The 14,389-nt window shown below is 45.0% G+C and overlaps 1 protein-coding gene across 3 annotated transcripts in view; it reads right to left on the bottom strand.

The window, feature by feature from the left end:
• Positions 1–1,059: 1,059 nt before the first annotated feature.
• ZFP64 (ZFP64 zinc finger protein) overlaps positions 1,060–14,389 on the bottom strand; it is a gene marked incomplete at both ends in the record, with an annotated part of 73,760 nt that continues 60,430 nt past the window's right edge. For 2 of the 3 annotated variants that reach the window (XM_079719337.1, XM_079719339.1), the window contains 2 exons: positions 1,060–1,769; positions 4,865–5,116. In XM_079719337.1, the coding sequence (XP_079575463.1) occupies positions 1,060–1,769; positions 4,865–5,116 (962 nt within the window). Of the gene's footprint in view, positions 1,770–4,864; positions 5,117–9,713; positions 9,972–14,389 lie in introns of those variants that run through there. The other variant, XR_013811238.1, reaches the window with a different exon arrangement.

Consider the following 14,389-nt stretch of genomic DNA (forward strand, 5'->3'; position numbering starts at 1 on the left):
AAAGACTGTATTTGAAGAAAAGAACAAAGCAACTTTGGATAAATTATATATCCACTGGCATTCCATGGCCTCCTAAGTTTCCGTCAAGTGAAACGTCCATTTACAAGAAGTTTGGGGTTTCTCATTTGTTGGTTCAGCAAACACCAAGGGCTTACCGTGATGAAAGACACTAGTCTCAGGCTTTCCCACGCATCATATGTCCCAGAACCAAGCCCAGGACCCACTGGGCCCCTCATCTCTTTTTATAAACACAAGTAGGCCAAGGTTGAATTTCACAACACACACAATTACAGGCTGAGCTAGCGTCAGCTTGATCTTTGGCGCCACCTACAGATCAAACTGCATTTCGCTTCACTACAGCACTAAGACACAGACCTCCTACGTGCATTTATAGAGAAATTACTACGGGGCCGGGGCAGCACCGCAGAACCCCACACCATAACCTGTCTATGGGAGACCATAAAAATGGAGTGGCCCTCTGACACCATTCTACAGAGGAGCTTGCCTTTTTATTATAAGACAACAGATAAAAGGAACCACACAAAAAACGCAGAAGGCGAATACTCATAAACCACCACCCAGGTTAAGAAATAGAACTTTTCCGGCCACCCCAGGCCCTCCAGGTACCCCGCCATCTCCTTCACCTTTCCCGCCCTACAGATGAGTGTAGTATTAGTTTTTCCATGTGGTCTAATTAGTTTCATAATTCCATCGGAGATGGATGGATTTTAGAACTGGAATCCATCGCGAAGAAACTATCCCTATGGGAGGTAGCAGTGCTCGATGGACGCCCACCACCTTGGAACCGAGACCACCTCTTGGACGATTCTTGGAGGGAAGACAGGGACACGGATGGGGGAGGGTCTCCACAGCGTTGCCTTGGTGCCTGCCTGCCCTCAGGCCACGGTGACTGGGGCCATGGCCTCTGCGGGCCTATTAAGCTGGAGCAGGTGTCCCCGCAGCTGGTGACTCAAGTCTGGCTCAACGGCCTGAGTGCAGAGGGCCGGGCAGGGGTGCGTGTCTGGCATTCCGGATGGCCGCCCACCCTCTCCGGTGGAACTAGAGGCACTGGCTAGGCTCCAGGGACGTCTCGAGCTGCCCCACGGAGACCAGGGTGCCCAGCTGCCCCGAGGCACTGCTCTCGGGCGGGAAGGTGACCAAGCCCGAGCTCTTGTTCTCACTGTGGTCACTGTGCTGCTTCTTGTGGCACCGCAGAGAGTCGCCCCTGACAAAGGAGGCGCCGCAGGTCTCGCAGCGGAAGGCCCGCTGGGTCACTATCTGGGCCACATGCTGGCCACCGCTCTCTCGGGGCCCTTCCCTGCCCGGCGGGGCCCGGTTCTCGGTTTTGGCCTCGTCCCTGTGCACCTTGTCGATGTGCTTGGCCAGGCTGCTGGGCCGCTTGGTGTCAAAGCTGCAGAAGTCGCACTTGAAGGGGCGGTCCTTGCAGTGGACCCGGCTGTGCACGCGCAGGGCGGCGGCGCTGGAACAGGAGTAGCTGCACTCGGGGCACTTCTCGGGGTGGTCGGCCTGGTGGAGCCGGCTGTGCTCCAGGAGGTCGGCCCGGTCCCGGCCCTGGAAGGCGCAGTGCAGGCACTTGAAGGTGTGCTTGATGCGGATGTGCGACTTGAGGTTCGCCTTCATGGTGCAGCGGACGTCGCAGAACTCGCACTTGAAAGGCTTCTCCCCCGAGTGCACGATCATGTGCCTTTTCAAGTCCGAGCTGATTTTGAACTTGGCGCTACAGAGCCAGCACTGGAAGGGGGTGTCCCCTAGCAACGGAAGGTGTGTTTCCATTAGAGCAGGCAGGCAACACAGAATTCCCCCCAAACACACCTCAGAACACCTGGCCGCAGAGAGGTAGCTGGGTCTTTGAACTCCAATGACTTGTCACCTCGTAACACCACCACTTACCACGTATATTAACTTGCTTAATCCTCACGACAATCCTACGTGTGGGTACTACTACCCCCATTTTAATAGATGGGGTAACAGAGGCTCAGAGAGGTCAAGTTATTTGACTGTGGCCAAACAGCAGGGATTTGAAGCCAGGCATCATGGCATCCAAGTCCACACTCTTCATGATACTTCCGTTTCAGATCTAAACTCACTTAACTTGACATCCCAAATTTGGACATGGAAGGAAGAGGTGTGGTTTATGTTACACACAACTGTTCCAAATCAAGCTAAGACTTATAAACGTGCTCACGTTAGTGTTTAACCTGTATTATTACATCAGTTAACTGGCTTGTATTATTAAAGTTTTGTAGTTTCACAATGGCAGAATGAATTTTATTTATAAAATTAACCCATGAATATGGCAGCAGGAGAAGACCAATCATGAGATGCCACAGCCTCCTCTGTACTCCCTGGAGGCACTGCTAAGGGTTTAGTTCTTTTGGAGGTTGTTACTTTAAATATCATTGTCAGTTGACTATATGCAAAGATGAGATTCTTGCTTATCCTACATATCCATCCTTTCCCCAAACTTCTCCTGCATTGTTGGTTGTGATTTTGACTCTTCTAGCCTTACTTTCTAAAATGAGTAATAGCTTCAACTTTTAGTCCATCAGCTTGAGAGGTTTAAGGATTCCTTTCTCTTTGTCACACTACCTTCTTCCTGCTTGAGAAATAGCTTTATTTTTACATTTAAGTTCGGTTTGCATTCTGACTTAATTCCCATGCTTTAACTAGTTGCTTTAAACTTTAGACACAAACCACAGGTAATGTATATTATGACTGGGTATGTGATATTCACCTGAGCCAAATTCTGCACTGGGATTACGTCCACTTCCACCTGGGCCAGTTGATCATGTGGCTAGTATCAAGTTCACCTCGATTCTCTTTTTACATTGAAGTATTTTGATTTACAATATTATCTTAGTTTCAAGTATACAGCATAGTGATTCAATATTTTTATAGATTATACTCCATTTAAAGTTATTACAAAATAATGGCTATATTTCCTCATGCTGGACAGTACATCTTTGTTGCTTATTTTATACATAGTAGTCTGTATCTCTTAATCCCATACCCCTATCTTGCCCTTCCCTTGATTCTCTTTTCTTACATGCTCACTTGGGGGTCACATTTTATCCTGCTTCTTGGCTTGTGCATCGAGGGAAAAAGAATCTCACCATCACCTCAAAAGCCATCCAGTCTCTTAATTATGTAACATTTTACATGGAATTTCTTATGGATTTTGAGTTTCTGATTTGCTGAATTTCCTCTTAACCTTCTATATAAGTATCATCCTGATATTTCCCTTTATTACAAGCCCAGTCAGCTTCATTCAGATCTTCACATATCAAATATCTCATGCCAAATTTTGTTTCCTCCCTTGTTTTGCTAGAGTTTATCTTCCAGTAACTTCCACTAGCCTGGTGGCTGTGAGTGAAGTCTCAAGTCCTTGCGCATTGTTGTCTAGTCTATGGTCACACTTGAGATAGTTTGGCTGGGTATAGAAGTCTACATACCAAATCATTTCTCAATTTTGTGGGCACTGTTCCTCTATCTCCGAGAAGCCAGTATTACTGAAAAGTCTTTCTAGGTATGGATCTCTCCAGCCATTCCCTTTGTCCTGTGTGGCATCTTGTAAGCCCTTTCATCTCTCATGGCCCCTGAGAATTGAAAATTTTTTCTCATTTGATTTTCTCACTTCTCTTTTCTTCCTAGACCTAGTCAGAAACCAGACTTCTATCTTCTTATCATTAGTTCTCCAACTTTTTTCCTGGTCTCTGGAAAGTTTAACTTTATAGCCAGCAACCCTAGTTTCATTTCATACCTCTTTGTTCTGACTACCTTTGCTCATAAAACTCTTCTTGGATGCAACATTTCTGCCGGTGGGTAGATACCAAAGAAAACTGAAAAATTCTTGTAAGTTACCCAAGTACTCTGTTATCTCCAGAATTTGTTATTTGTTAGATTTGGCATATTTCATACCACTCATTTTCTGCAGATGATGAGATAATCCATAGTTGACATTTTACAGTTAGGAAGAGTAGACTGGTTTAAGGATTAGACATAGGTGTCATGGGTTTTACCTGTTACTGGATAGTTTAGACCATTTTGCTAATAGGCTTCAGCTTATCCTCTGAACTCTGACCTTTGCAGCCTACACACCAGTTCCAAGTCCAGAAAGCTCAACGCAGACAGAAATTGGCTGGAAAGATTGGCTCCCAACACTATAGCTACCTCCCATTTGTCTGCTGGGACACAGTTTTCTTTACTCAATTTTAGATGTCAGTATATGCCTGTCTGCTTACCATTTTCCATGAATTCACTGGAAATTCTCATTTTACGACTCTCCTTATGAGCCTCCCAATCCCCATTTTTCTGTGTCATGTTGGGTTGGTTGGTTCTATCTTGTTATTTCAACAGAGTCTCACAAAGAAGGGAGGGAAAAGCTTTTCTGCAAAGTCTAACTTCTAGAACTAGAAGTTTGTGACTTGCAGTTACATTCAGGTGATTTTGCTACATGTTTCTGAATTAAGCCACGCAATCAGAGTTTAAGTTAAATGACAGAAACACCTAGTTTATACATCAGACTTTTATTGAGATACATCCTTTGCTTCCTGACTGCTGAATTGGATTATCATCCCCAGTGGTATTCTATGTAGTCAAGTTAGAGAACCCAGCTGTCAGACTTTCATGTTTTACTGAAAGCTGTTGTCCCGGTAGAAGAAACCACAAACTTCACAATCAACACAGAAGTTCCAAATTTCTTTACTTATACCCTGAAGTCATTTAAGTTGCTTGTGCTTTCTTTTTTTTTTTTTTTTTTTTAAGTTGCTTGTGCTTTAACTAAATGAACGCTAAGGAATTAGAGAACAAGGGAGACACCAAGGTTTCGAGGTGTGGGACTTACCTGTGTGGGACCGGAGGTGTACGGTGAGCTGGCTGGAGTTGCGGCTGGCGTAGGGGCAGAGCTGGCACTTGTACGGCCGCTCGTCGGAATGTATCCGCAGGTGCTTCTTGAGGCTGCTGCTGTCCACGGCAGCGTAGTCACACAGGTGACACTTGTGGGGCTTCACGCTGGTGTGGCACCGCATGTGCATAGTCAGGTTGTCCTTCCGGCTGAAGCACTTGTCACAGAACTCACACTTGTGGGGTTTGTCTCCTTCAAACACATAAGGAAGAGTCAAGGTTTTAAGGGTTTTCTCTACCAAGATGACTGCAAAGGGATGTGACCAAGGTGGTAGCCTGAGCATAGCGTCTGCTTCTTCCTTCTCACCAAATGCCCAGAGATAGGAAGACACTGAGGTCTAGATTAGCACATTGGGAAACAAGTCGGTGTGCTATTTATTCATGGCTCAGGCTTTTGAAGGCTCCTAAGGAACAGAGATAATATCAGACTGAAAGAAAATCATAGGCCAAACCTTGTTTGGGAAAACAAGAGTGGTCATAGAAGTATTCAAGATCAGAGGGGGCAGGTGGAAGAGTATTAGAACAGCTTCCTGGCTCACTAGTTGATAAACCACATGGAGAATGGTGAGGTTGACCCTTCCCTTACTTGTACTAAACCACAAGCAGCAATGGTATCTACTTCCCAGGCTGTTAGGAAGTGAGCGTGCTTAGGCTGGAGAAACAATGTTAAAGGCCCCAAGTACCTAGAGGTACCCTGGAGAGCAGAGAACCCCAAGCCCAGAACATTGCCACCACATAACCACTCCAGACTGATCACATCCAAATAAAAATCTACCCAATAACCAAATGCTTGGGGAAAGCCAGAACAGAAAGACATGCCCAACTCAAGAACCTGAAGTTAGAGAAAATAATTATTTCAACACTAAAAACAGACATGCATTTTTTTTTTTTTTTAATTAAAAAAAATTTTTTTGGCCGTACCACCCAGCTTGTGGGATCTTAGTTCCCCAACCAGGGATCGAACCTGGGCCCCCAGCAGGGAAAGGGTCACATCCTAACCACTGTATCTCCAGGGAATTCCCCAGACATGTGTCTTAAGATGGCTTATGTAGAGCCATGGTGGTACAGTGTCAGAAGCCTAGGAATGACGAGATCTTAAAGCTTTCAGAAAAAAAAAATGCCCAGATGAGCACACAACTCCTCAGACAACACTGGATGGTAGCAATATGGGAACAGTATCTGCAAAGTTCCACAGAAATTATATCCTGTACTTGAAATAGCATTCCATGGAAGAAAAAATAAAGCCAGTTGACAGATGACGCAGGGTATCACACATGAACCGTGTACGTCAGAACAACAAAAAGGTAAGTGGATAAGATGTGGGATATAAGTAATGAAATGGAAAATACTGCTTCCAAACCACCAAAGAGAACCAATCATAAAAAAAGGGATACAACAGAACACAAAATGAGGTAAAAATCAAACTAAACATCACTTAGTACAAGAAACAAATGGATTAAATTTCCTATTAAAAATGTCAGTTACTTTTTTTTTTTTTTGCGGTATGTGGGCCCCTCACTGTTGTGGCCTCTCCCGTTGCGGAGCACAGGCTCCGGACGCGCAGGCCCAACGGCCATGGCTCATGGGCCCAGCCGCTCCGCGGCATGTAGGATCTTCCCGGACTGGGGCACGAACCCGTGTCCCCTGCATCGGCAGGTGGACTCTCAACCACTGCGCCACCAGGGAAGCCCTGTCAGTTACATTTTTTTAAAAAAGTCAGCTTAATGCTCTTAAGATACCCAAATAAAAATGGCAGAGAAGTAGAAAACGATAGAAAACTTCTCTAGGAAAATCTAAAAGACATCAGAAATATCAATATTAGGCAAAACAAATCATGGTGAAAGCCACTTAAAATTTTATACTGAGGAGACAGAACTCACTAAGTAGATGTGAATCAAACTTATGAATCTAACACGGTTTCACAAAAGGTTTTTCAAAGAAAAGCTTGCAAATTGTAGGACACGTTTTAAAACAACTTTTGCTCAAGAATCAAAATCCAATTACAAACTCCCAAGAGATGAACAGGGGGAGCTCCATGTATCAAAGCCCAGAGCCTAGCCACTTCTCAGAAGAATGTCTGTGAACTTCAGTTCATTTTAAACAAAAGGCTGAAAGCAAGCGAACCATATGCAACTCAAGAAACCAGAAGAAATGAAGATGAACAGCACTTGATCAATAAAAACAAAAAATGGCTGTTAAAAAGGGAGGTTTGCTCAAAGAAAAGGTACCAATAGGCCAGGGTTTTCAATCTCGCCACTACAACCATTTGGGGCCAGGTGATTCTGTGCTGTGCCCTGTCCCGTGCACTAAGATGTTTAGCAGCATCCCTGACCCTTTCCACTAGATGCCAGTAGCACCTTCCTCCCCAGTTCTGAGAATCAAAAATGTCTTCAGATATTACCAAATGCCCTGGGGGGAGGGGTACAAAATTGTACCTGGTTGAGAACCATTTTAATAGACATTGGAAAGGAGAAAGGGGGCAACAAATAGACAAACTCAATCATGATTATCAAGCGGGACTTTACCCCAATCGGTTTAGAAGGCTCAATAAAATGGCGATCGTCCAAGACGACATGAAATCACAGTCTGAATCAAGAAAGAAAACGGAGCACTATCAATGTAGAAAAACCGCTATGTCAGAGATGTACCCCCAAGGTAAACTGTGTATTGTTCAAATAGTCACTGTCCTTTCCAGGAGAATTATGCTGCATGGTCCCATCACTGCAGGCTTGGACATGTGACTGGCTCTGCCCAATGGAAGAGGAGCAAAACTGATGAGTCACTGTTAGGCAAATGATTTTAAGAGCCTTGGGAATTCCCTGGTGGTCCAATGGTTAGGACCCCTGTTTGATCCCTGCTACAGGAACTAAGATCCTGCAAGCCACTCGGTGTGGCCAAAATAAAACAAAAACAAACAACAACAACAAAAAAGAGCCAGTGTCTGGTTGGCTACCCTCGCTTCTCTTGCCCAAGATGACCTGTAACATTTCAGATCGGGGTTGTTTGGTTTTTTTTTTTTTTTGGTAGTATAGTTGATGTACTATATATTTCAGGTGTACTACATAGTGATTCACAATTTTTTTTTGTTTTTTTGGCGGTATGCGGGCCTCTCACTGCCGTGGCCTCTCCTGCTGCGGAGCCTGTGCTCCGGACCGCAGGCCCAGCGACCATGGCTCACGGGCCCAGCCGCTCCGCGGCATGTGGGATCCTCCCGGACGAGGGCACGAACCCATGTCCCCTGCATCGGCAGGCAGACTCCCAACCACTGCGCCACCAGGGAAGCCCTGATTCACAATTTTTAAAGGTTATATTCCACTTATAGTTATTATAAAATATTGGCTTTATTCCCTGTGAAGAGCAGGGGTTCCTTTTTTTTTTTTTTTTTTTTTTTTTGCGGTACACAGGCCTCTCACTGTTGCGGCCTCTCCCGTTGCGGAGCACAGGCTCCGGACGCGCAGACTCATCGGCCATGGCTCACGGGCCCAGCCACTCTGCGGCATGTGGGATCTTCCCAGACTGGGGCACGAACCCACGTCCCCTGCATCGGCAGGCAGACTCTCAACCACTGCATCACCAGGGAAGCCCGGGTTCCTTTTTTTTTTTTTTTTTTTTAAATAAATTTACTTTATTTATTTTTGGCTCTGTTGGGTTTTCGTTGCTGCGCGCATGCTTTCTCTAGTTGTGGCGAGCGGGAGCTACTCTTCATTGCAGTGTGCGGGCTTCTCATTGCGATGGCTTCTCTCGTTGTGGAGCATGGGCTCTAGGTGCGCGGGCTTCAGTAGTTGCAGCATGTGGGCTCAGTAGTTGTGGCTCACAGGCTCTAGAGCACAGGCTCAGTAGTTGTGGCGTATGGGCTTAGTTGCTCCGCGGCATGTGGGATATTCCTGGACCAGGGATCAAACCTGTGTTCCCTCCATTGGCAGGCGGATTCTCAACCAGAGCAGGGGTTCTTATTTTGGGCCTCATGGATACAATTTAGGGGATCCAAGACCTTACATGAGAAAGGATTGAATTTTTATCTCCATTACCTCTAACTGGAATTTAGCATTTCCTCCAATTATGGATGGAGTCAACAAACCATAATAATGGTACCCGAGACCCCCATTAATAGACATGAGCCATGTTCAGACCACATTCTACTTGCTGTAGTTCTCAGTATCCTTTATGCTCATCACTACTTCACAATTAAGATAGTAGACCAGCCACTGGATCTGAAAATTAACTGCAGAGCTTCAGTGCTTCTGTGCCAACGAATCATCTGGGGGTGAGGAGGTCTCATTAAAATGCAGATTTTTTCACAGCTTTGAGATATAATTGATACATGAAATTGTGTAGGTTTAAGTTATATGATGTGATGGTTTAATACATGTATATCATGAGAAATGATTATCACAATAAGGTTACTTAACACCTCCATCACCTCAGTTACCATTTTGTGGTAAGAACATTTAAGATCTAGTCCTAGCAACTTGCAAGTATATAATACAGAATTGTTAACTAGTCACTATGCTGTACATTTGATCCCTAGGACTCATTCCTCTAATAACTACAAGTTTGTACCCTCTGACCAACATCTCCCCATTTCTCAAGCAGAACTCATAGAAACAAAGTAGAATGCAGTTTCAGATTCAGTGGGCCTGGGTGGGGACTAAGATTCTGTGTTTCTAACGAGCTCCCAGGTGGTGGTGACCTTTCTGGTCTGTATCACACTTCAGAAAAGCGAGGGTTTAGTGTATTAAAATACCACACAATGAACACTTTGATAGCAATTGTACTTAGATATAGTTTAATGTGCTTTTATTATGTTTAAAACTACTGTTCTGCGAAGGGTCCCGTAAGCTTCACAAAATTGCCAGGAGTCCACAGCAAGAAAAAAGGTCAAGGGCTTCCCTGGGGGCGCAGTGGTTGAGAGTCCGCCTGCCGATGCGGGGGACATGGGTTCGTGCCCCGGTCCGGGAAGATCCCACGTGCTGCGGAGTGGCTGGGCCCGTGAGCCATGGCCGCTGAGCCTGCGCTCCGCAACGGGAGAGGCCACAGCAGTGAGAGGCCTGCGTACCGCAAAAAAAAAAAAAAAAAAAAAAGTCAAGAAAGCCTTTATCTGGCGCATTCCAGACCGGTCGCTCCAGCAGCCAGGTCCCAGAGAGAAAACCACAAGCAGCAGAGCTGCCACTGACTCTGGGGACACAGGGCTGAGCAGAGCAGGCTTCAGTGGCCACTGAGATGGACACTGTCATCACAGCCTAATCTACACCCTCTCCAGCCTCTGGAAAAAAGTCATAAATGGAGTACTGTGGGCGCGTTCTAGCCAATTTTCCAGCAAAAGTGTTTTCATGTTCAATTGTTTAATCACAGAGGGAAAGAAAAAAATGCCTCAACTCACTTCATGATAGATTAATCCTGATATCAATACCAAGTGAAGAAATATAGAGTGGGATAAAAACACAAACATTGGAAGTCACTCTCTTTTATGAAGCTAAATGCCAGAGAACCATCTTAAGTGCAGAACATTTGAAATTCAATCATCATTCTTGACGAAAAAACCCAAACCCAAACAAAACAAAACATGCCCCCAAATCAACTTCAGAAGGCTTGGAATAAAAAAAAAAAACTTCTTTAACATGCCAAATGATCTCGAGAGAATTCTAAGGACTCGAACCACAAATGGTGGTTAAGAAAATAAATAAAAATAAGGGAATTCCCTGGCAGTCCAGTGGTTAAGACTCAGTACTTTCACTGCCGAGAGCCCGGGGTTCAATCCCTGGTCAGGGAACTAAGATCCCATAAGCTGCGCAGCACAGCCCCTCCCCCACCCCCCAGAAAAAAAGAAATCAAGATATTTCATTAGAGTAAGTGGTAAGATATGGATGGTTTACCTTCACCACTACTCTTCAACTCTGACCCAGAGCACCAAGGCCAAGGCACTCCAGATCAAGTAGAAAGAGAGGAAAACTCACTCTTTGCATATGATAATCTACCTGGACAATTCAAAAGAATCAACTTGAACTATTAGAATAACTAAGACAGCAAGGGGCCTGGAGAGAACACACAAAATTCTTCTGAAACTAGTCCTGCTCCTTTCAGCACTCTATCCAGTTCCTACGCCCCGCCCCCCGCTCCCCCATCCTTAATCCCAGTTTCCTCCCCAAAGATAAGCACATCCCCACTTGGAAGGTGGGGACGCAGGGTGTGGTGATGACTGAATTAAGTGCCAGGTGATACATGATGCTCTGTGACTCACAGTCTTAATTTAGAACTTTCCAGCTAGCCGACTGAGGAAAATACAGTACTTGTTTCTTTTGGACTTTACTCCTTGTGGGCTTTTCATGTGAATATTGGCACTTCTATTTCTTAAGTGATTGCTTGTTCAAATCCTTTTCCGTTGGAGTGATCTTTGATGTGCAGGCATCCTGTGTGTTCTGAAGATGAACTCTGCCCCAGGTTGCAAATTTCTTGTAGGCCACTTGTCTTAACTCCTTAATGGCATCTGATTGTAAGTTTTAACTTTAGTCATATTTAATCTGCCTTCTTTGTGGTCTTTGCTAATTGTTTTTGCCTGTCTATCTCCCCCCATAAATTTGTCCTCCTATATTTGCTAGTAAGTCATATACTTTAGTATTTAACTTATTTAGTATATTTGAAATTTGAATGGTAAATTTCCCTATTAAAAATGTCAATTATGGGGGCTTCCCTGGTGGCGCAGTGGTTGAGAGTCTGCCTGCCGATGCAGGGGACACGGGATCGTGCCCCGGTCCGGGAAGATCCCACATGCCACGGAGCAGCTGGGCCCGTGAGCCATGGCCGCTGAGCCTGCACGTCTGGAGCCTGTGCTCCGCAACGGGAGAGGCCACAACAGTGAGAGGCCCACGTACCGCAAAACAAAACAAAAAACCCCATAAAAATGTCAATTATATTTTTTTAAAAAGTCTGCTGTAAACCAAAATACGCTAGTTGGCTTGAGAACAAGCACTTGTGGGACGATTGCACTGAAAACTGGGTGCTTGTCTCATGCTGCACCATTTTGACTTGAAAGAACTGAAAAACCATGATTATTTTCAGATTTGGTATTTGGCAGATGTTTTCTAAAATATGAACTAAGTGAGGCTGTCATGTCAAGGAACGTTACTGATGATACTGGGAGGTTAACTTTTGGATTCTAAAAGAAAAGTTCGGATTTTAGAACATATATCCCCATTAACCTGGGCCCACAGCATCCTAGTTCTTAGATACTTCTGATGAGATTGGTAATATTAAATGTGATTTTCTCCTATGGTTACAATGAAATGGGTCAACGTTTAGAACAATTATAAAAGTTAGTAAAACCTACATTTTCCCAAATGTCCAGTGTATGACTGTCAAATCAAGCCTGGGAAGGAGCCATTTAAAGTGGAAAACAAACTAATGAATGGATTTTAACTTAAGAGTTTGAAAATTTTATGGATATGACTGCAAATTCTATACAGCAACTAGTCTTTAACAAACTATCATTTGTTGTATTTTGGTGTAGTATTATCTGAAAAGGTTATCAAAATACTCCTCCATTTCCAATTACATTATATGAGAGGCCAGATTTTCTTCATATCCTCCAAAGAACACATGGCAATAGACTGTATACTGGAATAGAGGGATGAGAATCCAGCTATTAAGACAGGTTTGCAAATGTGTATACAATGTTACTTATCACATTTTGTTTTGGAAAATAGTTACTTTTCATAGAAGTGTTTATATATAATGAGCTTACTGGTTTTTTTTTTTTTTTTTTTTTTTTTTTTTAGTTTTACTTATTTTTTTGGCCACGTGGTTCAGCATGTGGAATCTTAGTTCCCTGACCAGGGATCGAACCCGCGTCCCCTGCACTGGAAGCGTGGAGTCTTAACCACTGGACCACCAGGGAACTCGTCCACTGTTATTTTTAAATGAATAATGTTTTAAAGTTTTCGTTCTAACTTTTAATGCAGTAACTGTCGATAAAAAAAAAAACTCTTTGGGGATCTTCAGTTTTGAAGTGTAAAAGATCTCAAACAGTGGCTGGGAAATCAATGTTCTACCCATTTGGCAAAGGTCCTTAAGTGATCAGCCACACATATACTGCCATCCTTGCCTCCCACTAACAGCTGGGTCAGAGATGTCATTTGGTCTATATTAGTTCTTTTTCTTGGTAATAGAACCTTCTCTTTGTAGCTGGGCACTTGTCACACAGATTGAAGATTTCAAGCTCCCGGCCTTCATTTCCACAGCTAAGAGTGGCCATGTGACTTAAGTTCTGGCCAAATGGGTGTCAACTTAAATGATGTGTGTAACTTCTAGGATGTGCCTTTAAGGCGCAGTAAGCCATCTCAGACCACACCAATGAGAGCTACATCACTGGGATATCAAAGCAACAAAAGAAGAGCCCGAGTACCTGAAACCATGGGGCCCGGCCACCATGCTTGGACTGTCACAGGACCGAAATACTTTTTTTTTTTTTTTTTCTTCTGCGGTACGCGGGCCTCTCACTGTTGTGGCCTCTCCCGTTGCAGAGCACAGGCTCCGGACGCGCAGGCTCAGCGGCCATGGCTCACGGGCCCAGCTGCTCCGCGGCATGTGGGATCTTCCCGGACCGGGGCACAAACCCATGTCCCCTGCATCGGCAAGCGGACTCTCAACCACTGTGCCACCAGGGAAGCCCAATACTTTGGTTTTATGCAACCTTTAGTTGCTTACTCACTATTCCATGAGTCACAAGGGATACTACTTCTGGGTCATGCCCAGAGGGAAAGATGCTGTGAGCCGCCCAGGCCCCACTCCTATCTTCCACTGGGTAAGAGATTCAGAGAAGTAGAGCAATTGCCTTGGATCCAGAGAAGCAGCTCAAGTGTACACCTACCAGAGAAGCACGGGTCTGCCCTACATATGCACCCCTGACTCAGTGAACCCCACCAAGGACAGGGCCTTGCCTTATACGTTCTGTATCCCCATCATGCTCTGTATCACCTCAATAAAACATTAATCCAGCCCCTGCCTAACTCTCTAGGTCCACCTGGTACTGTTGACATTGGGGCCTGACAGTTCTTTGTACGGCCTATCCTGTGCACTGCAGGATTTCGGCAGCACCTCTGGCCCCCACCCACTAGATGGCAGTAGCACCGCCCCAATGGAGGATGGCTCAGTTATCCTCAGGGCAGAGTCACCCACTTTGAAGTTGCCTAGCCAGGCCACCCTGCTGCGAAGGAAGCGGGGGTCATCTTTGTTCAAATGGCTCCCACAGTCTGCATGGTCTTACCGACAACATCCTGGCAGCCTTGTCTTTCAAGGCTTCACTAGGAGGCCTTTCATGATCCACCCTTCCCAGGCAAAGTTGACCCTTTGTTCTCTAGTTTCATAGCACGATGCCCATTTCCAGTAGAGACTGGTGGTCCAGAAAGCTGTCTATTTTTTTTTTTTTTTGGTGGTACGCGGGCCTCTCACCGTTGTGGCCTCTCCCGTTGCG

This window comes from Hyperoodon ampullatus, assembly GCF_949752795.1.
Source record: "Hyperoodon ampullatus genome assembly, chromosome: 14".
Taxonomy (NCBI): Eukaryota; Metazoa; Chordata; class Mammalia; order Artiodactyla; family Ziphiidae; genus Hyperoodon; species Hyperoodon ampullatus.